Source organism: Pseudonaja textilis, chromosome 4 (assembly GCF_049901715.1).
Source record: "Pseudonaja textilis isolate UNSWEBS1 chromosome 4, rPseTex1.2, whole genome shotgun sequence".
Lineage (NCBI taxonomy): Eukaryota > Metazoa > Chordata > Lepidosauria > Squamata > Elapidae > Pseudonaja > Pseudonaja textilis.
Window position 1 is genome coordinate 93,482,630 of NC_141993.1, and position 23,544 is coordinate 93,506,173.

A 23,544-nucleotide genomic window follows, 5' to 3' on the forward strand; every position below is an offset into this window, starting at 1 on the left:
TTCCGACTTCCAACCGCTTCCTTGGAAGGAGGTAGAAGCCGGAAAAAATGGTCCAGAGGCCCCCACAGGGGAGGGAGAGCGCCGGAGGGCGGCCTTGGATGGTTCTTCTCTGCTTCCCGGGCTCTTCCCCCTCCCCAAAGGGGAGGACGCCTCCAGGACACCTCCTCCCAAGCAGGCGGGGGGCTTTCGGGGCAGGCAGCCGATCCCTGGTGGAGGCGGAGCCCTGAGTGGCCATCACGGACCCCCAGGAGGAGGAAGAGGGGGGGGGTCTGCCCTGTTCCTGGCAAGGAAGGCTGGGGGTCTCCGGGGCAATCTTGGCTCTGCCCTCCGGTAGGGCCCTGCTTGATTCCTCCCCCTGCCCCACAACCCCCCAGCCTCCCTTGTCAGGTCCAGAGATTCCTTCCAGATCTTTCTCACTGGCTGGAGAAGGCGGCTCTGGGCCATGGCGGCCTCAGGTGTGATCCTCCAGGCCAGGCGTCTCCAAACGGGGCAACTCTAAGGCTGGGGTTCTTCAACTCCCAGAGTTCCCCGCCCCCCTTCGGTGAGACCCCCGAAGTGGGTCCAGCAGAGCCCTGCCCGGCCAGCTCCTACCTTAGGATCCCTCCCTTCCCTGGGCTGGGTGAGCCCCCACCCCACTTCCTAATGCGCTCGGTTGTACAGAGAGAGAAAATGGGGTTTTAGCCAGCAGGTTGGAGCCTGTGAACCCCCCCGGTCACTAAGAACCCTGGGGGGCAGGGGGCATTCTGGCACTTGGGGGGGCCTCATTCCTGCTTAGCTGGCAGGGTGAATGGAAGACCCAGCGGGGGAGGGGGAGCTCAGCGCCCCTCCGGCAGTGCCAGTCCTTCCCCTTCCTCACCAGCCTGCTGAGGTGGCACAACTGCAGGCCCCCTCAGGATTAGCCCCCGGTTCGGAGTCACCCTCCGTCGTGTCCTCAGGTTCCCCCCCGTCTCTGGAGCAGTCCAGCCCTCCCCTCTTTCCTCCTGGGGGTCCGTGGTGGCCCGGAGGAAGCCACTCTTGGCTCTGCCTTCTCTCCCCCAGGGAGGCTCTTCTGGTCTAGGGCTGGACCCCCTCGGCACAAAGAGGGTGAGGGTCCTTTCCATGCCCTGCCAAGGAGCCCTCTCTGTGCCCCCCAGTCCCTCCCTGAGCATAAAGGCTCTTTGCTCCAAGCATGGATTCTGCCGGGCCGAAAAGTGTTCCCGGTTGCATTGTCCGGAGCAGCCGGCCGGAGGAGAGGGAGGGCTGCCCCACTGACCGGCACAAAGCCTCCCCCAGCCTCTGGTTGCCCCTTGAAGGGAAACTTCAGCCAAAGGGGATCAGCCGACTATAAGCACTGAAGCCCTCCAGGGTCTGGACCCCTCCCACTTCTGACCCAAACCCCCTCCTGCCCAGCCCCTTCTCCCTGCCCTCCCCACATGGCCAGCCAGGCCAAGGGCTTCCCCGCCTGGGAATAGCCGTCCATCTGGGGGCAGCACAGCAGGAACTGCATGGCGGGGTGGGCTTCGTGGCCTCAAGGGCTCCATCAGCAAAATCTCTGGAAGCAGAGGAGGGAGGATGAGGCAGGGTCCCCGGCGCAGGAACAGAACAGAATAACAAGAGTTGGAAGGGACCTTGGAGGTCATCTAGTCCACCCCCCAGGCAGACCCTACACCATTTCTGACCGATGGCACTCCAGCCTCTTCTTCAAAGCCTCCAGGGATGAAGCTCCCACAACTTCTGTTCCATGGGTGGATTGTTCTCCCTGTCGGGAAATTCCTCCTTATTTCCAGGTTGAATCTCTCCTTGATCAGCTTCCATCCATGATTCCTTGTCTGGCCTTGGAGAATAGCCCGACCCTCCCCCTCCTCCTCTCTGGGGGGGGCCCTCAAACATTGGAAGATGCTCTCCTGCCTCCCCTGGTCCTTCTCTTCCCCAGTTCCTGCAACCGTTCATGGCATGTTTTAGCCTCCAGTCCCCTCATCCTCCTGGTTGCTCTTCCCCGCCCGTCTCCCTCCCCTCCCCTGTCCCTGGAATGAGGGCATGGCTGGCCGAAGGGGGTCGTGGAGAGGAAGGGATTTCACGGGGGCTCCCCAGCCAGAGGCTGCCTGGTGGGACCAGGAGGTTACGGCTGAGGACACCCCCCCCAGCCAGAACGGCCGGCTCCGGCCTAGTCTTTGACTGCTGCTGGGTCTTGGTCCCCCCAGGCTCCCTCGGACTAGGCCAAAGACCTGGCCACTGGCCGGGCCCCTCTCTGCTCTCTGCTGTTGGCTGCCCCTTGGCTCTGGCGCGGGGGGCAGTGCCCAGTGCCTGGAGAAGGAACACCCCCCCCGCTGACTCTGCAGCTGGCTCCGACCAGAACTGGGGTGGGTCTTTCGGTCCTTTACATGCAGCAGGTGGGGGGGGGGGGCTCCCAAGGAGGGGGGAGGGCAGAGTTTGGCTGCCAGGCAGAGCGGAAACCCCCGGGAGGAGGGGGAGCCCCCCTTTCTTGAGCCAGCAGAGGAAGGTAAATTCTTCCAGGGCACCCCTGGCCCCGGCACAGAGGGGGCCACTTTCCCCAAAGCCAGACTGGCACCTCCCCTGCCTTGACCCCCTGCCGTGTCCAATCCCCCCCCCCACACCCAAAGCTCTGACTTCCCCAGGAGTGGGGGGAGGCCTTGACCCTTTGCCCCTCCCCCTTCCTCTTTCCAGGGGGGCTGAAGGGGGCAAAGGGCTTCCAAGCTGAGATTTGAGGTCTCTGAATCAAAGGGCAGGCAGGCAGGGCGGAGGAGGATGGGTCTCCGTGGCATCTCTGGGCTGGTGCTCCTGGAGGGGGCCGAGCCAGGCACAGCTCTGGGCACAGCCTGCCCTGGAGGAGGGGGGGCTGGTTCCCCCCCCACTGCCCGGGCTGCTCCCCCTCACCTTCCCCACAGCCGGACGGGGGGGGGGGTGCAGCTGGTTTCCTGGAATGGGCCCCCCAATTCTTGGCTTGGTTTCTGTCCTGCCTTTATTTCGTGCGTCTCCAGGCGGTGCCCACAGTTCTCCCTCCTCTTTACCCCCACAAAACCCCTGGGAGGGGGTCAGGCAGAGGGGGGGGCAGCCCAGAGCTGCTTGATCACCTCAAAGACCCTCAGAGCTCCCAAAATGAGGGAAGGATTAGCCAGCCCAAGGAAGAGCGGCTGGCGCCCCAGCCCCCTCCTCCCCTCCCCTCCGGGCTCGGAGGGGGCATCTTGGCCCCTCTTCACCCCACGGGCAGCTTGGGGGCCTGTGGACGCGGCCACTTCCTTCGCCTCGGCTGCACACTCTGTCAACCTGGGCAGAGATTCGGGGGTGACTTTGCCCCCACTGACCTTCAAGTCAGCCTGGCGGAGGCAGAGAGGACGACTCAGAAGTGCTAACGGGGGGGTGGTGGAAGGAGGGCTGGGGCTCTTGGCCAGCAGCCCCCCCGGCCCCGGAACAGGTCGCCCCCCCGCCCGCATTCCAAGAGCCGCACAGTGACCAGAGCCCTGCGGTGAATGAGTGCTGAGATGGGGGCGGGGGGCAGATTCGCCCAGAGATTACAAGCCTCCTGCCAGACAAGGCGGCCCTGGACCGGGGGGTACCCAGAAAGTCATGGGGGAGGGAGGTCATCAGTGGGAAACCCCCCCTTAGAGCCCAGAGCCCCATCTGCTCCCTGCAGTGGCCAGGCCGGAGGGAGGGAGATCTGCCTGGCCGGGCTGGACAAGGGACAACCTGCGAATGATTTGACAGCAGGCCAAATGAAATGGCTCCCCTAAAACTACCCTCCCCTTGTCCCCCACCCCAACCCCCCCCAGCACTTAGGGCCTGTTAGCAGGGAAGGACTTGGCCCCCCTTCTGCTAATGAGCGTGATGGGGGGGGGCTCTGGGGAGAGGGGACTTTCCTGGAAGTGATTTGAACTCCGGGAGGGAGTGGGGGGGGTCTGCAGGTGGCCTCCCCCTCCCCTTTAAGCTCTTGGCAGAAGCCCCTTCCTCGGTGGCCCCCGGGGGCTCCGGAGCCTCCTCCGCTCCCTCCCTCCCTCCCTCCTCTGAACGGCCTCTTCCCAGGTCCAGCGGTCCAGCTGAGGAAGCCATGGGGGAAAGCATCCGGATTGGGTCAGAGCCGGGGAGTTGATGGCTGTGAGGACACATCTGGGAGAGACATTTCCAGGGACCGGCCAGATGTGCCCCAGCTCCGCTCTTGAATTCCTCCCCTGTGGTGTGGGAGTTTCTTTGGGGCTGACAGCCCCCCCCCCTGAAAGTCTGCTGCCAGAAAGAGGGCCAGGAAAACACCGGCCGGGCAGAAGACCTCCAGGCTCCTCCGGGCAGCCCCCCCACCCCCAAGAGTAGCCCCCGGAGCCCCCTTCCTCCCAACTGAGCAGAGCAACCTTCCTGCCGCCGCTCCTCCTTGCGGCTGGGAAGTTTCTCCCGTGTAGAGGAGGCTCCCGGGAGGTCTGACCAGCAGGGAGTGAGGGGTCCCCGGTCTGAGGGGCTGCCCCATGGCCTGAGCAAGTCCCGGGAGGGGCAGGTCCTCAATGCCCCCCCCTCCCGTGCACACACTGCCTTTGGCAGCCCAGAGGACAGGGCACCACGTGCAGCCGCTCCTGGCAGGGGCAAAGATGGCGGGGGGGGGGTTCCCTCTCCTGGGCGGGAACCTGTTGGGCCTCCTGCGGGTGAAGGACCCCAAGAAGAGCCCACAAGTTCAGGGGGAGTCGGGCAGCCCCTTCCCAGGCCAACAAACAACTGCTTGGCCAGAGAGCCCCCCCCCCCCCCATGGGCCAGAAGTGCCAGCTCCCCTCCTTGTCTGGGGGCTGGACGGGTGGGGGGGGAGATCGACCTCACCAAAGCTCCCCTGGAGTCAACCAAGGCAGGAACCCGGAGGCTGAACCCGCCCGGGGCTTCCTTTGCCACTGGACGGAGACCAAACGGGGCTGGATCCCTGAGCTTGACCGGAGCAGATGAGCCGCCCCGAGGCCTCGGGGCTAAGGCTGACTGGGCCTGAGGCCTGGCGGGGGGGCTGGATTCCAAGCAAGGCCCCACTGACCAGCTCGGCCCCTGCAGAAGCCACCCAGCCTGGCGGGGGTGGGGTGGGGGGCAGAGAGGAGCAAAGCGGGTCAGGAAAACAAGGCAGCCGGGGGGAACTTGAAGGTGGGGTGAAAGGGGCCCCTGTTGCTGTGGGGCGGCTGGATGGGCGGAGCCTCCTTGGAAGCCGAGGGCAGCCAAGGGCTCTGAGGCAATCGGCTCCCCCCCCCCCGCCTTGGCACAGGGAAGGGGCTCTCAATAATCCCGGCATTGTTAGCGGGACAAAATGGCTTTTCATGGGCAGCAAAGAGGCCGGCTGGTCCCTTCGCAGCCTTTGATGTTTACGCTCTGGATGGCCTGGAAAATGTGACGGCTGCAAAGCCCCCTCACACACACACACACAGACACAAAGCGGCCACTTCCTCTCCAGCCCAGTTCATGGGTGGACCCCCAGCCCCTCCTCCCTTGCGCTCCTCTCTCGGGGCCCTTCCAAGAAGCCGGGCCTGACCCCCAGAGCCCTCCGGGACAGGCGGGGGTCATCACGAGGCCCTGGATGCCAGCCAGAGCCAGGGCAGTTCCCAGCCATGGGGAGCCTTTGGGGGCAAGGTCCCTGGGGGGGAGGGAGGGGGAGAGGGACCCCTTCCCCAGAGCTGCCTTGAGGAGGGACCACAGGAAGGGGTCTCGGGGGGGGGTGAGATGGCCTCTGAGCTGCATTCAGCCCCTCAAATCTTGGCCTTCTGGCAGTGGGCAAAGGAAGACCCCCCCCCTCCATTTTCCAAGATTTCTGGGCTGGCTTTGAAAAGAAGGAGGGGGGGGCTGCCCTGGGGTGCCACAGGCACAAGTGGGGGTCACACCCGCCCAGCCTCGGCTCACCCAACCGGAGGAGACCGGGGGCGAAGTCCGTCAGGAAATTCCCTCACGGGGCAGGGAGGTTGCACCTCCTGAGGGGCGGGGCTGGGGGGCCCTTCATGGTGCTGGACGGTCCTGGACTCCTGCCTGCCAGTCAGAGGATCTCAATGGAGCCCAAAAGTTTGGCCCAGCTTTATGACCTCCCTTGCCCCAGCTGTTAAGTGGGTCACTGCCGCTGCTAAGGGAGGCGCGTGGGTGTTAAGGCTTCCCCATTGACTTGGCTTGTCCGGAGGTGGCAGGGGGTGGGGGGGTTGTGGTGAGGCCCCCGGGAGGCTGCAACCCTCAGTTGGAAGCGCCTGGATTTTGATCCCTGGGATCCTGCAATGGCCGTCAGTCTGGAAAATGATCCCAAGTCGCTTTTTCAGTGCCGTCGTAACTTCGCACAGTCACTAAACGAAGCGTTGCAAGTCAAGAACTACCCGTCTTCCCCTCCCTTCCTCCTTCAGTAGAGCCGGTGCCGGCCAGAGGTGCAGCTGCTCAGCAGAGGCCCTGGCTGTGGCCCCAGGGGGATGACGGGCTGGGGGGCCCTTTGGCTGGGGAGGCGGATGCCCTCCAGGGGCCCTGGAGACCCCCCAGCCCTCCAGGGGCCCAGGCGGGAAGGGACGCTGCCCTGGATGGGCCCCTTCCGGCCATCTCTGGACCTTCCCACTCAGGGCCCAACTGGGCCGCTCAGAGGCTTTCTGGGGGCCAAAGTTGGGGGCTGCATTTTAGCCCAGGCACTGGCTGCCCCCCCGCCGGGAGGCAAGAAGCGGCCCTGAGGGGCTCGGCCTGTCCGGAGCAAGAGAAGCCACCGGGCGTCTGTGTTGGTTTTCCCAACGTCTTGCTTTTTCCCCCTCTTCTATCCCGTCCCCCCCGAGGCTTCCGAGGGCCGAGGGGCAGGTTGGAGAAGGCAGGAGGCCCCCCCTTGATATCTGAGCTTAAGGCCCTTTTCGCCTCAAATCTCCCTGGTGCTATTTGGTTGGGCTGTGCCTTATAAAGGGGACCAGGAGGAAACCCGTCCAGCCAGGAGGCCGGAGGAAGGAAGGGAAGCTCCCCATTGGCCTGGGTAGAGGGCTGGCATGGAGGGGCTGCTTCCTGGGGGAGGGGAGAGGGACCAGCACTGCTGCAACGCCCCCCTCCCCCCGCCAATCAGCCCCAGGCAGGGGGAGATGTGAGCCAGTAACCCCTTGTTCAGCTCAGCTCATCCAGGCCTCGGCCTGCCTTTCCTTTGCTTTGGGTCCTCGCTAAAAACCCCTTCCTGCAAATGGGGACTGGATTGATGGGGGGGGGGCAGCAGTTGACCCCCCCCTTTGCCTGCCTCTCCCCACCCCCGCCCCCTGGGCTCAGGGCTCCCCTCCTTCCTTCCTTCCTTCCTTCCGCATTGCCCCAGGGAGGGTCCAGGCTGATGGCTTTTACCCCCTCCTCCTTTAATCCTGGGGTGAGGGTGGCAGTACTTCCCCACCCCCACACTGAGCCCTTTTCTCCCTCTTGAGGAAGCAGGTCTGGGCCTGCCCAAAAGGGACACTGGGGGCTGGCACTTCAGGGCCTGTGAAGAAAAGAGAGGAGCCCCCCCCCCACCTGCCCCCTCCCCCACAGAGGGAAGAAGGCAGCAGGGCAGGGGTCACGGGGGGGGGGGGAGGGGGCTTCCCCATCCTCCTGAGTTCAACAGGCTTTCGGTAAGGAATGTTTTGTGTTTATGGGCGTAGTTGGCACTTGGCACACTGAGGGCAAGAAAGATACGGAGAAATCTGGGTTTACCAAGAAAGGAGAATCTCTGTAGCTCAGGGCCAAAACCAGAGGTGTCCCCCCCCCCCCCGCCCCCCTGGTGTTCTCAGAGCTTGGATCTTTCCTTGCAGACTTTGGACCTTCCAGCCCTGGAGACGCTTCCGACCTGGGCAATGAAGCGTCTGCAAGAAAAGGTCCCAGCTCAGAGGGCACCGGGGACCCCAGTCCTCCTCCTCCTCCTCCTCCTCCTCCTCTCCGCAAACCCGACTCCCTTCTAGCACGGATGCCATTAGCTAGGTGGGCGCAAGAAAGCACCAGGGGGCCCCCAAAGGACGCTTTCTGAGCTTTGCTTTCCTCCTGCTCCGAGTGCCAGGTTCGGGGGAGCTGCCCTGCTCTCCCTCCCCTCCCCCACCCGCCTAGGAAGGCCCCCTCCGTCCGTGGCTACCCTCCTTCTTCCAGGCCTGCTTCCTGAATGGTGTGGGCTTTGGGGGGGGCTTTGGGGGGAGAGGTGGCTCATTGGGGGTCTCCCTCCCCAAACGCTCTTCCAGCTGCAAGGCTTGTCACTCCAGTGCCTGGCCAGGTGGGACAGGGGGGGTTCCCCTCCCTCCCCAGGACCTGCGCTGCCCACCCTTTTCCTGCCAGCAGGGCACTTGGCCAGGGGGAGCTAAGGCGCTCAAGCCAGGGATGCCAATAGCCGGAGTGCTCGGATGCATCGGGTCCCGGGTGGCCCTGGCCCTCAGCGTGGCCTTCGCGGCCCTCCTCGAGGCCCCCAGGGGGCAGCCGGGCACCGCCTGGCAGGGGCACCTCAGCCTATGATTGGGATGGGGGGACAGATCTGGCTCAGTTCTGGGAGGGAGGGCAGCCAAGTCCACAGCCCCTCCCGGGCTCTGCCTGGGGACGCAATGAGGGTCTCTGCCCTGGAGGCCCAGACGCAGCCCCCTCCCCACTGCCCCCCCGGCAGGTCCCGCATGCCCAAAGGAGCCGGCAGAGCCAGAAATCCCGGTTTTATTTGCACACCGAAAGAAATCGGCTCGACATGCCCGGGCATCAGCCCTCCCCCTGAGGTGTCGGAGGCAGAAGCCGGAGCCGTCCCAGGAACGAGGTGACTCCACCTGAGCTCCCCTCCATTGTTCTCTCCCCTTTGATGGCGCTGGGAGGGGCTCCTCCCCAGATTTTGAAGGGCGGCCAAGAGGCCCCCACGCCTGACCTGCCAAGTGCGGGCAGGGAAACAGGCCGGGCAGCCCAGCAGCGCCTGGGCCGGGCCAAGGGCCTTCGGGGGCCGGGGGAAGACCTGCTGCCCGGGAGGAGTCCGGACAGGGGGGGCCAGGAGCAGAGCTGGCTCTCGGGGGAGTCCTGGGGGCGATCTTCCCGGGGTCAAGGCTCGGTTTGTCTCCTGGGTTTCTGAGGGTTCAGGGAGGTTGCAGGACCTGACGCTCTCCAGGTGTGGCGGTTTCCCCAGCAGGACTTCTGAGCCTCCCCCCCCACAAGACGCCTTGTGCTGCAACTCCCAGCAGCCAGGAGGATTGTGGCCATCCTAGCGCTCCTCAGGGCGGCTTTTTTTGCGGGTGTGTCTGTAAGATCTGCAGATCCCGTTGATCCCAAAAGGCTCCCGGACGCCCTCTTAGCTGCATGGGGATCCCTGGGGATCTGCGCGGCTCGGAGGACACCTGGGAGTATGGGCAGTCCTCGAATTGTGACCACAGTTGAGCCCAGAGCTGCTGTTGCTCAGAGAGGCCTTTCGTGCCCCAGTCATTAAGGGAGTCACACAGTTGTTAAGGGGATCCGGCTTCCCTGTTGGCTTTGCTAATGAGACTACAAAAGGGGATCACGTGCCCCGCCCCGGGGGCCCTGTGGCCGTCCTAACCCTGGGACAGTGGCCGGGGGCCGGACTCTTGGTCCCTGGGCCACGGGGAGGCTGCCACAGCCGGAAGTTGGAAAACTGTCCTTTTTCCAGTGACCTTTGAACAGACGCTAAGTGACCTGTCGGGAGTGGAAGATGGCCCAGCCTCAAAGGCCGCCTTGGAGCCCCGGCTGGGGGGAGGGAGGGAGGAGAAGGGCCTGGCCGGGCCCCTGCAGAGCCTTGGTCTAGGAGGGGCCCCCCTTCCCCAGCCAGCTGAGTGCTGCTGCCCCCTCCCTGGAAAGAGCAGTGCCCCCCCCCCAGGGGCCTCTTCGGCCAGGGCCCCCGTCAGAGGGCCAGAGCCAGGATCCTTCGGGAAGGACTTCCTTCTCCATCCCGCTCCCAGCCAGGAAGGGCCTGTCCAGGCAGCCAGGTCTGGGAGCTCTTCGGGCCCTTCCTGAGCCCGGGGACCCACATGGGGCCAGCCGCCCAGGCCAGACAGAAGGTCTCTTGGGCCCCAAGTTTTTAGGGCCAGGGGGCCTTGGGGGCCCACCCTCTACAAATGGAGATCTGGGGATGGAGCTTCAAAACCTCCCCACAGGGTGAAGGAATAAGGCCAGAGGCCCCTGGCAAGGCCCAGGCGGAGCTGCCCCACCGAAGGGGGGCTGTTCCCTGCCTGCCAGCTGTAGGATCCCTAGCCAGGGGGCAGGGGAGAGTCCTGGGCCCACTGCTGGAAGCGGCTTGGCAGTGTTTTCTCCCCCTCCCTAATGTTGGGTTTGGGGTTCGAGTCAAGGGCTCCAGGAGGCTGCCTTGCACGGCTCCAGTTTCCTGAAGTTGGCTTTTTGGGGGTGGGGGGAGGATGAGACCCTGGGGCTTAAAGTGAATCCACATCTGGCCCTTTCTTCCGCCAGGAACCGCTGGAGCCGCCGGCTGCCCTGGGCCCCCTCCTGGGCTCCCTCCGGCCCCTCTGGATTCCTGGGATGGGGAAGGGGGGTGAATGCAGGCGGTGCAGCTCTTGAGAAAGGGGGCCCTTCCTGAACGACCCCCTTCTGCCCCCTCCCAGGGAGGGAAGCTGGGCCGGCTGGCTGGGGGGCTTGGGCCTCTCTTTGGTGCTCCTGCTGTGGCAGGAGGCCTCCCTCCCCCCTCCCCAAACACTCCCGGAGGTGGCGAATGGGGAGGGGGAAAAAAAACCCCCATTGCCTTGCATATGGGCGCCCACCCCTCAGCCTCCTGGTCTGAAGGGGGGCTGCCCTGCCCTGCCACGTGCCCCAAAACAAAGAGTGGGGGGAGTGTCCTCCTCCAGGGGAGGAGGCCAGGGCTTTCTGCTGGGGGGGGGGCAGGGCAGGAGGGGGGGTCCTTTGCAAAGCCGGGCAGGGGGAGCCTTCAGCTCCTAAGCTCTCCTGCTGGCTGTTAATGGCTGTTTTATCTAATAATTAACACCCCCCTGAACCCTTTTGAACTGAAGGCTGGCAGGGCCTCTCCTGCTCTTTGCAGAAGCCCCTCCGAGTCCTGCACACCCACAAACACCCCCGCCCCTCCCCTCCTCCCGCACCCCCCCTCCTCTGATAAGGAAGGGCTGGCAGGGGGAAGGGGGATGGGTGGGCAGGCAGGAGGAGCGCCTGGAGCTGCACAAACAAAGCATCTGATAAGCAGCCCCCTCTTATCTCCCCAGAGCTGAGCTGGCATGGGGGCCCCAGCCGAGCAGCCCCTCCCCCATTCTTCCCACCCCAGGCCTGGATTGCATCTGGTGGACTCCTGAATCCTTCCGGGGGGATCTGGCCCAGGATCAAGCCAGGCTCCAACTCATCTCCACTTCCAGACCCCCCCAGGAGGCTGCTTCCCCGGTTCCCACCAAGGGGCGGGAGGGAGGCAGGCAGGCAGGCTAACTTAGGGGCTGCTTTCACGGGCTGCAGGTCATGCAACCTGCTGAACCAGGAAAAGAGCCAAGGTGGAACCCACCCTCTGTCCTCTGCCTGCCCCAGTCGAGCGCCATGTACAAACGCCAGCTCTTGCACACCTGGAAGCTTCATCCGAGAGCAGGAGCCTCAGGTTTTGCACACCTGGAAGCTTCATCCGAGAGCAGGAGCCGATGCAGAGGACGGTCACCCAGGTGGACCTCGGTTCTCCCCCCCTCCCCACCGTGGAGGGACCGGTCAGCCAAGGCCCACCCGACTGGGCTCGGTTACACTCTCTTCGGGCACATCTGGAGCTGGGCAGCGCCAGGGCCCCAACCACAGTCCCAGAAGCCGGTGGGGCTCCCAGATTGGGGAGGGGGCGGGGGAGGCTTCCCCTTCCGGGCCCAAGGATCCAGTTAAGACAAGTAAGGAAAGTCCCTGGCCTGTCCCCAAGAGGGCTGCTCCGGGCATTCTCCCCCCGCCTCCAAGCATGGGGAGGTGCAGGGGGGGGGCTGATTTCTGTTCCTGAGCCCCCACCCTGGGAGGCCCAGAGGCTGCACAGGGTGGCTTTGTTGTCAGGGCTAGGCAAGGAGTGACCACCGAGATGGCACCTCCCTTCCCCCTTCCTCCCCCCACGTCTTCCAAGGCCTCCTTCCTGGACAATGCAAGGGGTTTTCCAGGCAAGGCTGCCTTGGGCGATTGGGGACCCCTGGGGATAAGCCTCTCCTCCCTGTTGGCAAGGGGCTTGTGGCGCCTTGCCATTCTCGCCCACTTGCACCGATGATGGGCACCATCCCACCCCCAACCCCACGCAGGAGGGCCTCCTGTTGAGAGCCACCAGCTGCCTGTGCAGAGGGCCCACAGCCGTCCCCCATACGGCACCAGCTCCCTCCAGAGTGGGCAACCAGGAAGGGGGTGAGCCAGAGGGCAGAGGAAATGCTACAACAGGGCGCCAACTGGGGAGAAAACGAGCCCCTTGACCCAAGAGGTGAGGCTTTCCTGCCCGCTTTTAATCCAGGGGGAGGAAGAGCGTGCATTCTCCCCCGAGTCTAGCTGATCCTGCTAAAAGGGCCTGGCTCAGGCCCAGCCCCCTTGGAAGCCTGGGGAGTGGGCAGGCTGGCCTTGGGATGGGGGGGGGCAGCTAGGGAGCCGGTGGAAGGAAGCTGGCAAGGAGAAGCCCTTGCCGCCCAGTGCCAGCGGCCAGACAAAGGGGGCAAAGAGCTGGCTGCTTCCCCAGCCCCTCTGCTGCTGCTGCTGGCTGCCCGCCCCCCTTAACCCTCATGAAAGTTTAGTCCTGCTCAGCGGTGCCCCCCCGCCCCCGCCCTCCAAGCAGCTGGAGCAGCAGGAGCAGCAGAGGAAAAGGAGGCTCCTGTCCAGCTCTGCTGGGGGGCTTCCTGGCCCTGGGACGCCCCGAGGTTCCACCGGCTTTTCCCGGGGAGCCGGCACCGGAGGCTGCCCGCCAGGCGGAGACCCCAGAGCTCGCCTTCCCCCCCGCCGCCTCCTCGCTCTCCTGCCTCCCCCTCCCCCTCCGCGAGCCGAGCCAGGGCAGCCGCGGCGAGGGCAGCGGAGCAGCGCTTTCCCACCGTCTGCGCCGCGGCGGTGGGGCTGCGTTGGCTGGCTTCCCGCTGCCCGGCCTTGGCTCGCCGCGCGGCAGCGGCAGCGGCAGCAGCACCAGCGCCCGCTTGGGCCGCGGCCAGGGCGCCCTTCGCAGAGCAGCCGGGCCGGCGAGGAAGGCGGCGGTTCGCGCGGAGGATGCGGCAGCGCCCGCGGGCGCCTCTCCCTCCCTGTCCCCAAAGCCCCATCCAGCCCTTCTTGCCAAGCCACGCGGTGCTTCCCGGAAGGCTCCGGCCATGAGGCTGGGAAACCGCGCCGCCCACAGCTGGAAACATCCTTGGCATAAAGGGAAAACCACACACACACACACACACACACACACACACACACACACACCCTGGAGTAGCGGCTCTGCAACGGGGGGTGCTGGGCACCATTTGCTTCTCCTCTCTGAGCAATGACCAACTCCCCAATTGCGAGCCCTGGGGGGGCTCCTATTGGTTTGGGGGTGGTGTGTAGCCCCCAAGAGCCCAGGACTGATTAGTCCTCTCTATTCCCCCGACCCCTCCCCAGGTCAGGCCCACCATTTTGCACAATTGCCTGGGGATTAAACCCATGTTTGCACAACTCAGGAAACAGCCCCCCTCCCCCCAAATGCTTGCCAAGTTCAGGACCTGATCAGTTCTGGAGTGGCTGGAGTGTTCCGCCCTCTTCCTCAGGGAGGGGCTCTCCAGAGCTGCCGGACTACCATTCCCATCATCCCCACTGGGGAGCTATTCTTTCTGTTGAACTTTTGAAGCCCTTTTCTCAGCGGCTCAGATGGGGACTGGTGGGGGAGGGGGGGATGTGTGTGCTCCCCAGCCCAGGGCCTGCCCAGACTCGCACCCGCATCCCTTACCATCTGCATTGCCTGGGCCTGGACTACTTTGGGGATAAATGGTAAATTCTTCCCCAGTCACCAAGTTCTCCCCCCGCTCCTCCTTGGAGGCTGTGCTGGGACGAGAGGCCCAAGGCAGCTGGGCAGCCCAGACCCTGCGGGTGAGGGGGGAGGGTGAAGCTCTGGGGAGAGGCCGGAAGCAGCTTCCTTGCAAGCCGATACCTGTAGCGCCATCGGTCATGTGCCTGCGGTCACCAGGGCATGGGGGGCACCCCCAACACTTGCTCCTCCCCAGCTCAGCCAGGCAGGGCAGGAAGGGCTCCGGAGAAGGGGCTGCAGGAAGCTCTGGCGCAGGGCACGGGGGTCTCCCAAGGCCCCAGTGGGCAGAGAGGTTGTGTGCCCAGGACGAGAGTAGGAAGGAGGGCAGGGGGTAGGAACTGGCCTTTGCTGCTCCGCTGAAGCTGCCTAGAAAGGGAGGTGGGGGGAGGTCTGTCTGGGAACAGGGAATCAGTTGCTTCCCCCCCTCCCCCCCCTGCAGGTTTGGCCAAGGCCGAGGGCCCCCCCTCAGCTGCAAAGCTCAGCTTGCTTGGGGGGGCTGGGAGGAAGGAAGAGCTCCAGCCAGGTCTGTGCTGCTCCGGAGGGGGTGGGGTGGGGGAGGGGTTAGTCCTCTCCCTGAAACATGGAATGGCCAGGATGGGGAAATTCCAGGACAGGGGCCTGGATTTGGGTCCTGGTTATTGCGCTTCCCCGAGGGAGGCGGGTGTTGGGTTGGCTGTGAGGTGGAGGGCGTCTCCGGAGCAGAGGCTGCTGCTAAGGATCCTAACTGGAGTGGAAGCTGCTTTGGAAAATGTCCCTGGGACCCCCCTTGCAGGCATCCCTCAAATGCCTTGGATCCCCCTCCCCCCCCCACTTCTTCTGGGGAGGAGCCCCCGGGGCTCTTGCAGAAACCCAGACGGCCTCCGCTGGGTCTTCCCTGTGGAGCAGAGTCTCCAGCGCCCCGAGAGACTGAAAGCTCCCAGGGAGGAGATTTCGCGGCCTCGGTGGCCTTCCGAGGCCGGCGTGTCTGCAGGCCCATTTGACCCAGAACAGGAATCCAGGTGGTGTTCACTCCTTTAGACGTCCTTAGGAATCACACCTGGAATGCTGTGTCCACTTTTGATCACCGCATTAGAAGAAAGAGGGACCCTCCCAACTCTGCCGCTTTGGGAAAAGTGCGGAGAAGAGCAACTAAGATGATCCGAGGCCCGGAGACTCAAACATACGAAGAAGCAGCACTGCAGGAATTGGGGGTGTCTAGTCTAGAGAAGAAGAAGGACTAAGGGGGTGACGTGAGAGCAGTCTTCCAATGTCTCAGGAGTTGCCCCAGAGAAGAAGAAGAAGAAGAGGAAGAGGAAGAGGAAGAGGAAGAAGGTGGTCAAGCTATTCCCCAGGACAAGAGCAACTGACAGAAACTAAAACCGGGGAGAGGAGCAACCTGGAATTCAAGGGAAACAGTTCCTGACAGGGAGGACAACCAGCCAGTGGAACAGACGTTGCCTCCAGAAGTTGTGGGACCTTCATCCCTGGAGGTTTTTAAGGAGAGACTGGGCAGCCGCTGGTCTGGAATGGTCTAGGGTCTCCTAAAGGGGCTTTTTCAAGAGGCAACTGGACTTTCTGGTTTCTCTTTGAAGATGTTTTGCTTCTCGTCCAAAAAGCTTCTTCAGAGAGCCGAAGGAGCTTCTTGGATGAGAAAGCAAAACATCTTCAAAGAAAAACCAGAAAGTCCAGTTGCCTCTGGAAAAAGCCCCTTTGCAAGCCCCGGATGGCTGAGAATCTCTAAAGACATCTCTAAAGTCTCTTGCTTCAGCAGGGGGCTGGACTAGAACAGGGAGCACCAACCGGTGGGATGGGGACCACTGGGGGTCCACGAGAAAATGTTGTTGGTCCGCAGAGAAATGTCCCCCCCCAAAGCAGTTAATCCAGGCTGTGCGGGAACCTAAGGCCTGCATCGCTTGCGCTGTGCACAACATGAGGCAGGGAGGGGAGGGGGAAAGGGAGGAGGGGGGAACTTGCCCCACTCGCCCCAAACGCCTGGCCTGGACCCCGGGCTGCTTCTTTCCGCTTCTTTCTTCTTCTGCTTTTGGCTGCCCGCAAAGAAAGCAGCAAAAGTCTTTCTTTCTCTCCCCCAAACTCTGCCAGAAATGAGTCTTTGGGACCCTCCCTGCAAGGCCTCCTGCTCTAAGAGGCTGTTTCTGGCAGAGTTTGGAGGAGAGAAAGAAAGACTTCTGCTGCTTTCCTTGCATGAAGCCAAAAGTCTCTCTCTCTCTCTCTCTCTCTCTCTCCCTCCCCCTGAGAACCAAGTTGGAGACAGTATCCTGCTATCCCAAATAAAGAATGATCGATCAGTAGGAAAATGGGGGGGGGGGATATTTTCCTGCAGACTTTTGGGGGGGATTTTCCCAGGGTTTCTGGTCTGCGGGATTTAAAATGATGTGTTTGGTGGTCCCTGAGGTCCAAAAGGCGGGTGACCCCTGGACTAGATGACCTCCAAGGTCCCTTCCAGCTCTGTTTTGATATATATCCTGAGCCTCAGTCTCAGCCTAACCTGGATGGCATTTTATGATGGAAAATAAATCTAACCCCCAAACTGAAAGAGGGGCAATTCAACTGATAGAGAAGTTGCCCAAAAGAGTGGGGCTTTAAACATTTTTGAAAACCACACTATCAAAGGAAACAAGAGGGGGGTTTTTTTCCCTTTCTTACATCCGAGTCTGCCTGCGCTAGATGTGGCTGCAGAATTAAGTTCAGAAAACCCGCAACAGCTACAACTTTACCTGAAACAGCAGTAAAAATTATACTCTGCTGAAGTTGTTGCAGAAAGAAAAATCCAACATAGGGTGAGCATGTAGAGCAGCCCAAAAGCTTGACGGGGGTGTTGACATTTGGCCCGGACTTCCCACACAAAGCACAACCGCAGAAGGAAAACCCACAGCGACCTCGTCTCCTGTTGCAACTCATGCAGCATAGATTGGAAGGAGGGCTGGCTGGCTGCCCCTCGGGCAGGGGAGGGTGCTCAGACCCCCGAGCGCAGCTTCCTTCACCTGCCTGGTTCCCCACTTCTGCCTCCCATCCCTGCAGGCCCACAACCCCGCCCCCTCCATGAACCCAGGGCAGGAATGAAGCCTCCACCAGGCACCCCGCCCTGGAAGGAGGAAGGACACATCTGGAAACACCGTTGGCGCAGAGCGCCAAACACCTGGGTTTTGTTCCAAGTCTGAGCTCAAAATGTGGAGCAACCTTTGGGGGCTCAGAAAATGTGGCACCTCCTTGAGTTCCCCTCCTGCTGAATTCTTCCCTGCCGCTCCCAGGGCAGGAATATCGGCGGCGGCCTTGCTCTCCGCTAGGCTGCTTCTCGGGTGGGTGGGTGGGTGGGCGGGTTGGCTTTCCCTTCGGAAATGCCGGCCAGTTCCAAGCCTCAGCTAGACGGGCAATCAGGCACAGCACGTCCCCGCTTCCTCCCCGGCTTCCCAGGTCCAGCTCCCGGCCTGCATCGCCCTATTGCCGAGGCACGCGCCGAGGACCTGGCCGGCCCCTCCCTGAGGGCCCCCCGCGCCCCCCCGCGGCCCTTTTTCTCACGCTCCGGGCAGGGACGGTCAGGTGATGCGAGCGGCGGGGGCCGCGCTGAGCCTCGCCGAGGAGGAGGAGGAGGAAGCGGGCGGGGTCCCTCTGCAATCGAGCAAGGCGGCGTTTGGCAGGCGGCGGACTGAGCCTAAGCCGGCCGAGCGGCGGTGGGAAGGCGAGTGTGAGAAAGTCAGCCAAGCGAAGGAAGCGTAGAGAAAGGCCTCCAGGGCCGCCGGCAAAACGGCCCCCCTCCCCGCCCCCTCGCCCTCAGCAGCGCGGGAGCCGGAGCCGGCCGAGGGAGGGAAGGGAGCGGGCCGCCTCCCCGTCGAGCAGCAGCCCCTGTGAGCACAGAATCGCCCACAAAGACCGAGGCGGCCGCGAAGGGACCCGGAGCGGCCCCGACTCTCCTCCGCTAAGCTTAGCGAGAAGGCAGCCCTTGCCAGGCTCTCGGGCACGTTGCCCTACAGAAGCGGGGCTGCCCTCGCGCTGGATCCTGGGGGCTCAAATCCAAAGCCCCCCCGCCCCCATTTCTGGGCTCCTAAGCAGCTCTCGCTCACTCGGCAGGGAGGGAACCGTGGAGGCGGATTCCCGCGGTCGGCCCCCTCTGACAGACCTCCGGCAACTGCAGTCGGGGGGGCGGCTCTGCGGCCCCTTTGCGCCACACTCTTGACCAGTCGTGCGATCCTTCGCATCCCTCGACGGGGAGGGTAGCAGTTGGTAGATGCTCCAAAGCACCTCGCCTTGCCCCCCTCCCCTTCGAGGCAGTAGCCGAAGGGCGGCTGGGCCTTTGCCTTCTCTTTGCCCATGAACTGGGCGGGCGGGGGGGAGAGTAGACGCCAGCCTGGAGACTTGAATTCAATCCCGCATATTTAGAGCAAAGGGGGCTCAGGCTTAACGGGGGCTGAAAGGCAGAGCAGGAAAGAGCGAGGCCTCCCTTCAAGCCAATTAACTGGAAAGGGGCTGACGGCGGGAGGAGAGCCCTTGGCGCCCCAGGAAGGCCAAGCCGCCGGCCAGAGGAGCGGGCGGCAGACCCTGCGAGCTCTGGTGGTCCACCCTTAAAGCTTCGGGGGGAGTAGGGCGGAGGAAACCAAGAGGAGTTCAGCCAGTGGGAAGAGTCTGGACTCTTCCTCTCCGCTTTCTCTCCGGAACCTCCACAGGAAGCCCGAGCGGCCCGAGAGAAGCGCCCCCACTCCCGCCCAGGATGATTTCAGCCTCGGAGAGGCTCCCAGGAACCAGATCGAGTGCCCGATGGTGGCTCATGACCGTAGTGCCGTGAACGGGACCAGACACCGGGTCTCTTGACGACGGGAAGCGGGGATGCTGGACACACCAGCCCGGCCGCAGGGCCGTTTTCGGGAGGAGAGGAGAGCTGCCTCCTTGCAGCCCCTTTCAGCAAGTGCAAGGGACTGACTCGCTGCCCCTCCCCCATCAGTTTCCCCCCCCCCCACCTAGACTAAGGAGGGTCCGCACCGAGCCCTGCCTGGGCCACGCCACAACTGCGACCGAGAGTCCTGGGATTTCTCAGAAGTCGGCTGGACAGCCCTTTATCCGGGATGGTGCAAGGCTCCTGCCTCGGCCGAGGGGTCGGACTAGAAGATCTCCAAGGGCCCTTCCAGCCCTAGGACTCTATGCCCCCATTTTGCTTACCAGGCTTAGTGAGGACTGCGCTCCCAGCCCCGAAACTTCCTCCTAGCTGGCTGCCCTTCCGCTCCTTTTTGGTCCCCTGAAATCAACAGCTCAGTAATTACGTGAAACTCGGCATATTATTTGATTTACTTTTGCTGCCTTGAGTGAAAACCATTCGGAGCCTGAGTGGGGGAGGGGCGGCGTCCCCCCCTTTAAAGGCCTCGGAAACTTCCTCGAGCGGCGTCCGAGGGCTGCAGCCACCCAATGCCGAAGGGCGACGGGCGGGTCAGGGTGCAGCCCGGCCACAGTCCCGCTAGGACCAAGCGGCCCAGAGACGCTCGAGGCAAGCCGCCCACGCCGGGACCTTTCGAGGGGGGAGCGACTCTGTCCCCCTCCCGCCCTTCCCTTCCCGGAGAGCCCAGCGCCGCCGCCGCCGAAAGGGGAGGCCGCTGCCCTCGCCCGCCCGAAAGGCCGCATTCCTCGCTTCCCTCCCCGGAAGGCGGGGTTTTCCCAGGCTTTGGCGGTGGCTGGGGCGGGTTGCCCGGCTTCTCTCCCCGGTCGCCAAGCCGCACAGCTCCCGCCCGCCCGCCCGCTTCGCGCTCGGCGGCGGCGGTGGCGGCGGCGGCTGCAGGAGACTTCCGGCACGCGCTCCGGGGCAGCGCCTGCGGGCAGCCCGGCGGCTGGGGCCGAAGAGGGAGGCCGCCGGCCGCCTTCCGCCCTAGACTGGAGCAAAGCCACCTCCCTGCCGCTCTGCCCACGGCCTTCCGCGCGCGGCACCGGGCTCCACCTGCGGGGGCCAAACGGGGGCTGGAAGCCGCCCGGCCGCCCTTCCCGGCCTCGCGTGCCGGGCCACGCCCCCCGCGGAGGCCAGCGACCCGCGCCCCCTCCTCGGCCGGGCGGGGCGGCAGCGCTGCGAGGGTTAAAGCGGCCGCGTTGATTGACAGCGCGGGTCCTGGTGCCCGGGGGCCAGGCGTGCGCCATTGGCCGCCGGTGGGTGCGCCGAGCAGCCAATGGGTGGGCACCGTCCACGAGCGGGGCCGCGTGCCTCCCGCTCCCATTGGCTGAAAGTCACTGTGGGAAAGAAAGTTTGGCAAGTTTCACACGAGCCGTTCGCGTGCAGGGCAGTTTATAAATAGCGGCCGCCGGGCAGGGAGCCGGCCGGGGTTGCGCAGGGCTGGGGGCGGCTGGCTAGCCTGGCAGCTCCGGCCGCAGGAAAGAGCGGAGGGGGTGCCGTACTGGGAAGGGCCGGCAGTCGCCGCCGCCGCTGCCGCCGGAGAGGGCCACCCCGCCTCATTCACGTCCCTCCGCCCGCCCGCCCGCCCCACTCGTTGCGGAGGACGCTGCGCCGGATCCCGATCGCGCCGGATCCCCCGCGGCACGTCGGACGCGGCTGGGCCACGATGCCCGCCGACCTGATGGAAAAGAGCTCCTCCTCGCCGGCGGCGGCCACCCCGACCAGCGCGCACGCCACCCCGGACAAGCCCCGCACCGCCGCCGAGCAGCGGAAGGTAAAGGAGGAGGCGGGCGGGGGTCCGGGCGGGGGAGCGGGGCGGGGGCGCCTCTGCGCGGCTCGGCCCACCGCTGCGCTCGCCTTCTCCCCACAGTCGTCCAAGCCAGTCATGGAGAAACGGCGCCGCGCCCGGATCAACGAGAGCCTCGGGCAGCTGAAGACGCTCATCCTGGACGCCCTCAAGAAGGACGTGAGTGTCGGGAGCCCCCGGGGGGGGCACGAAAGGGCTCGGCGAAACGGGGGGATGCCCTCTGGGGGTCCCGGCCGAACTCCCCAGCGGACAGGCCTCTTTTGGACGGGGATCATCATCCTTGGGCGCCGCAGGGCATGTTCCGCAGCTGTCGATGGCCGCAGCGAGGAGTTTCCCTGGTCCTCTCGCCCCCCCCCCCCGCCTCACAACGCCTTGGGTCCTCTTTGGACCTGGGGAGGGGGAGCCCTCCCCGCCGACCCCAGGCGTGATTCCTTGTTTTGAGGACGGGCATGTCCTTTCTCCTTCCTGGGGGGTTTCCCCAGGCAGAAAGGGAGCCTGTTGGTGGAGTCCAGCTGAGCTAAAAGTGCCCCCACCCTCCCCCCACCGGGGCTCATGTGTCCCTCCTGCCTCCTGTTTGCCCCCAGAGCTCCCGACACTCCAAGCTGGAGAAGGCTGATATCCTGGAAATGACCGTGAAGCACTTGCGCAGCCTGCAGCGGGCTCAGATGACCGGTGAGTGGCCAGGCGGTTCCCCCTTCCCCCTCCCCTCCCCCCTCCCTCCAGGGGTGGCTTCTTCCAGACTTCCGCCTGTGGCTTTGAATGCCATCCAAGCTGCCTTTCACTGACTTGGCTCAGGCGCGGGTTCCCACGGTCTGGCTCTGGCAGTATTTATAGCCGCAGCTCGGAGTGGCTCCCGTTCCGGAAAGGAGCCTGCGGTGTGGCCGAAGGAGACGCGGGGGGGGGGGCAGCCTCCTGCTGCTCGTGGGTGTCCGGTTCCCAGAAGCCCAGGTGCCTGCAGCCTGGCCGGATTCAGGCCTTCCTCCTTGGGAGGGGGCCAGTTCCCACCCACAGGGCCCCCTGCCTGGCAGCCTGGGGAAACGGGGAGGGCCTCGGAGTTGCTCCGGCCTGCCCGGCCGCCGGCCCCTCCGCTGACTGCCGCCCCTTCTTTTCTTGCCGGCAGCCGCGCTCAACACGGACCCCTCCGTCCTGTGCAAGTACCGAGCGGGTTTCAACGAATGCATGACCGAGGTGACTCGCTTCCTGTCCTCCTGCGAAGGGGTCAACACGGAGGTCCGCAACCGGCTGCTTGGACACCTGGCTGGCTGCCTGAGTCAGATCAGCGCCTTGAACTACCCCGCCCTGCAATCTGCAGCGCTGCCTCCGGCGCCCAGCGCCCAGCACAGAGCCCCTTTGGGGCAGCCTCTGGTACAGATGCCCGCCGGCACATCGCCCCCTTCTGGCAGCGTGGCTTCCTGCAAGCTCAGCAATCCGGCCGGCGAGAGCGCCAAGGGCTGCGGCGGCGGCGGCTTCCAGCTGGTGCCGGCTTCCGACGGGCAGTTCGCCTTCCTCATCCCCAACGCGGCCTTTGCAGCTCACGGCAGCGCGGTCATCCCTCTCTACGCCAGCTCGGGCCCTCCCGCAGCCAGCCCCCCTTCAGGATCGGGTGCCCCGTCGCTCCCCGCAGACTCGCTCTGGAGACCCTGGTGAGCGCCCGGGAGCGCGCCTTGGCCCCGGACTCAGGGAGCAGCAGGCCCGTCGGTGGCCGCCGCCCCACGACCACCCGTTTGGATTCTGTTCCCTGGCCGCCCCGAGGGAGCTCCGACTCTCTGCTTGTCAATAGGACCTACCGTTCCTGTTGGGTTGTGCCTTCCCCGAGACTGCCTGCCGCCTGGGCCGCGTCCCCTCTCCTGCCTGGCTGGGGGAGAGGCTGGCTGTGTGTGTGTTTGTGTGTTTGTGTGTGTGTGTCCGAATGTACTTTCCCTCCTTGTCTTTCAACCTGCCTTTTTTTTTCTATTTCTAAGCAATACCAAAGATTGATTTGTTCGTACACAAAAAGCCTGCCTTCCTTTGTTGGAAGCTTCGATAGAAATAAAGAGGATGACTATCACTCAGGCTGGGGGGGGGGGGGGTCAGAGGTGTTGCAGGGGGTACAGGCAGAGTCTGGGTGGGGAGCGGTTCATCTGCAGATCCCGGCCTCTGCCTAAATGCTGACGGAGCTGCACCCTCCCATGCAAAGTACGGAGGGGGCGGCAGGGGAGGGGAGGCCTGGCCTGCCCCTCCCAGCTTTTTCTCAGAGGAGCCTTTGACTCCTGGCCAGGCTGGGGGTCTCTCTCAACGGAGCAGGACTCCAGGGGTCCTTCCAGACGGCAAGGTCCTCGGTAAGGTTTGTCCCTGGCGTTCCCACGGCCCTGCAAACGCCACGGAGGTCCATTCCAGATTCTCAGCCGGCTGATCTCCCTGACAAGAAGGCCCACCAGCAGCCAAGGGATTAAGAGCAGGAGGGGGGGGTTCAGGGAGGACACCTGGGCCCCCTGGGGGAGAGACCCCCTCCCACTTCCACGCTGGCCCCCTGACCAGCGGCTTCAACTGGGCAGCTCCTGATGGGCTCCTCTAGGACTCCCTTTCTCCTGGGGGTGAATGGCGCCCCCCTGACCAGACCCCAGCCTAGTTCACAGGACTGATGCTAGCTGCCGGGATGGGTGAATCCAGCCTACTTGAGAAAATGGTCAGCGAAAGAGGTTCTTTGGGCAGCTGTTGCCTGGCAACAGGGCTTCTGGCACCGGAAAAAGACCCTGGCCCAGATCCTGTCGCTGGAGGCTCAAGCAGCGACTTCTGGGAGCCATGATTGACAGCTGGCACAAGGAGGTTCCTTGGCTCAGAAAGTTGGCAATGGCTGAGCAGCTACCACTGGGGGAAAGAACGGGGTGGGGCGGGGCGTCACCCAGAGGAAGAGAATGCCAAGGTGGGGCAAAGCTTGTAAGTTCCTAGGGTGGGAAGGCAGGAAACGGCAGAGTTGAGCTCAGCTGGCAGCTCTTGGAGGGACGTGGGCCCAGCCGGCTCTCCCGTGACCTGGCAACCGCGCAGAGTGAC

The 23,544-nt window shown here is 64.3% G+C and overlaps 1 protein-coding gene across 3 annotated transcripts; it reads left to right on the forward strand.

The window, feature by feature from the left end:
• Positions 1-19,564: 19,564 nt before the first annotated feature.
• Positions 19,565-22,509, forward strand: HES1 (hes family bHLH transcription factor 1). 3 transcript variants are annotated; one of them, XM_026722245.2, is made up of 4 exons: positions 19,565-20,481; positions 20,578-20,673; positions 21,099-21,186; positions 21,635-22,509. In XM_026722245.2, the coding sequence occupies exons 1-4, from the start codon at positions 20,374-20,376 to the stop codon at positions 22,159-22,161; spliced, it is 819 nt and encodes a 272-aa protein (XP_026578030.1). In that variant the 5' UTR covers positions 19,565-20,373; the 3' UTR covers positions 22,162-22,509. The 3 variants fall into 3 exon arrangements, with proteins under 3 accessions (XP_026578030.1, XP_026578029.1, XP_087789878.1); XM_087933752.1 differs by having other exon boundaries at positions 19,796-20,481; positions 21,099-21,185; positions 21,631-22,509; XM_026722244.2 differs by having other exon boundaries at positions 19,794-20,673.
• Positions 22,510-23,544: the final 1,035 nt, after the last annotated feature.

Coding starts and splice junctions, on each gene's coding strand:
- HES1 (XM_026722244.2), top strand. CDS start 20,374: ATGCCCGCCGACCTGATGGAAAAGAGCTCCTCCTCGCCGGCGGCGGCC. Junction 20,674..21,098: donor TGGACGCCCTCAAGAAGGAC/GTGAGTGTCGGG, acceptor GTTTGCCCCCAG/AGCTCCCGACACTCCAAGCT. Junction 21,187..21,634: donor GCAGCGGGCTCAGATGACCG/GTGAGTGGCCAG, acceptor TCTTGCCGGCAG/CCGCGCTCAACACGGACCCC.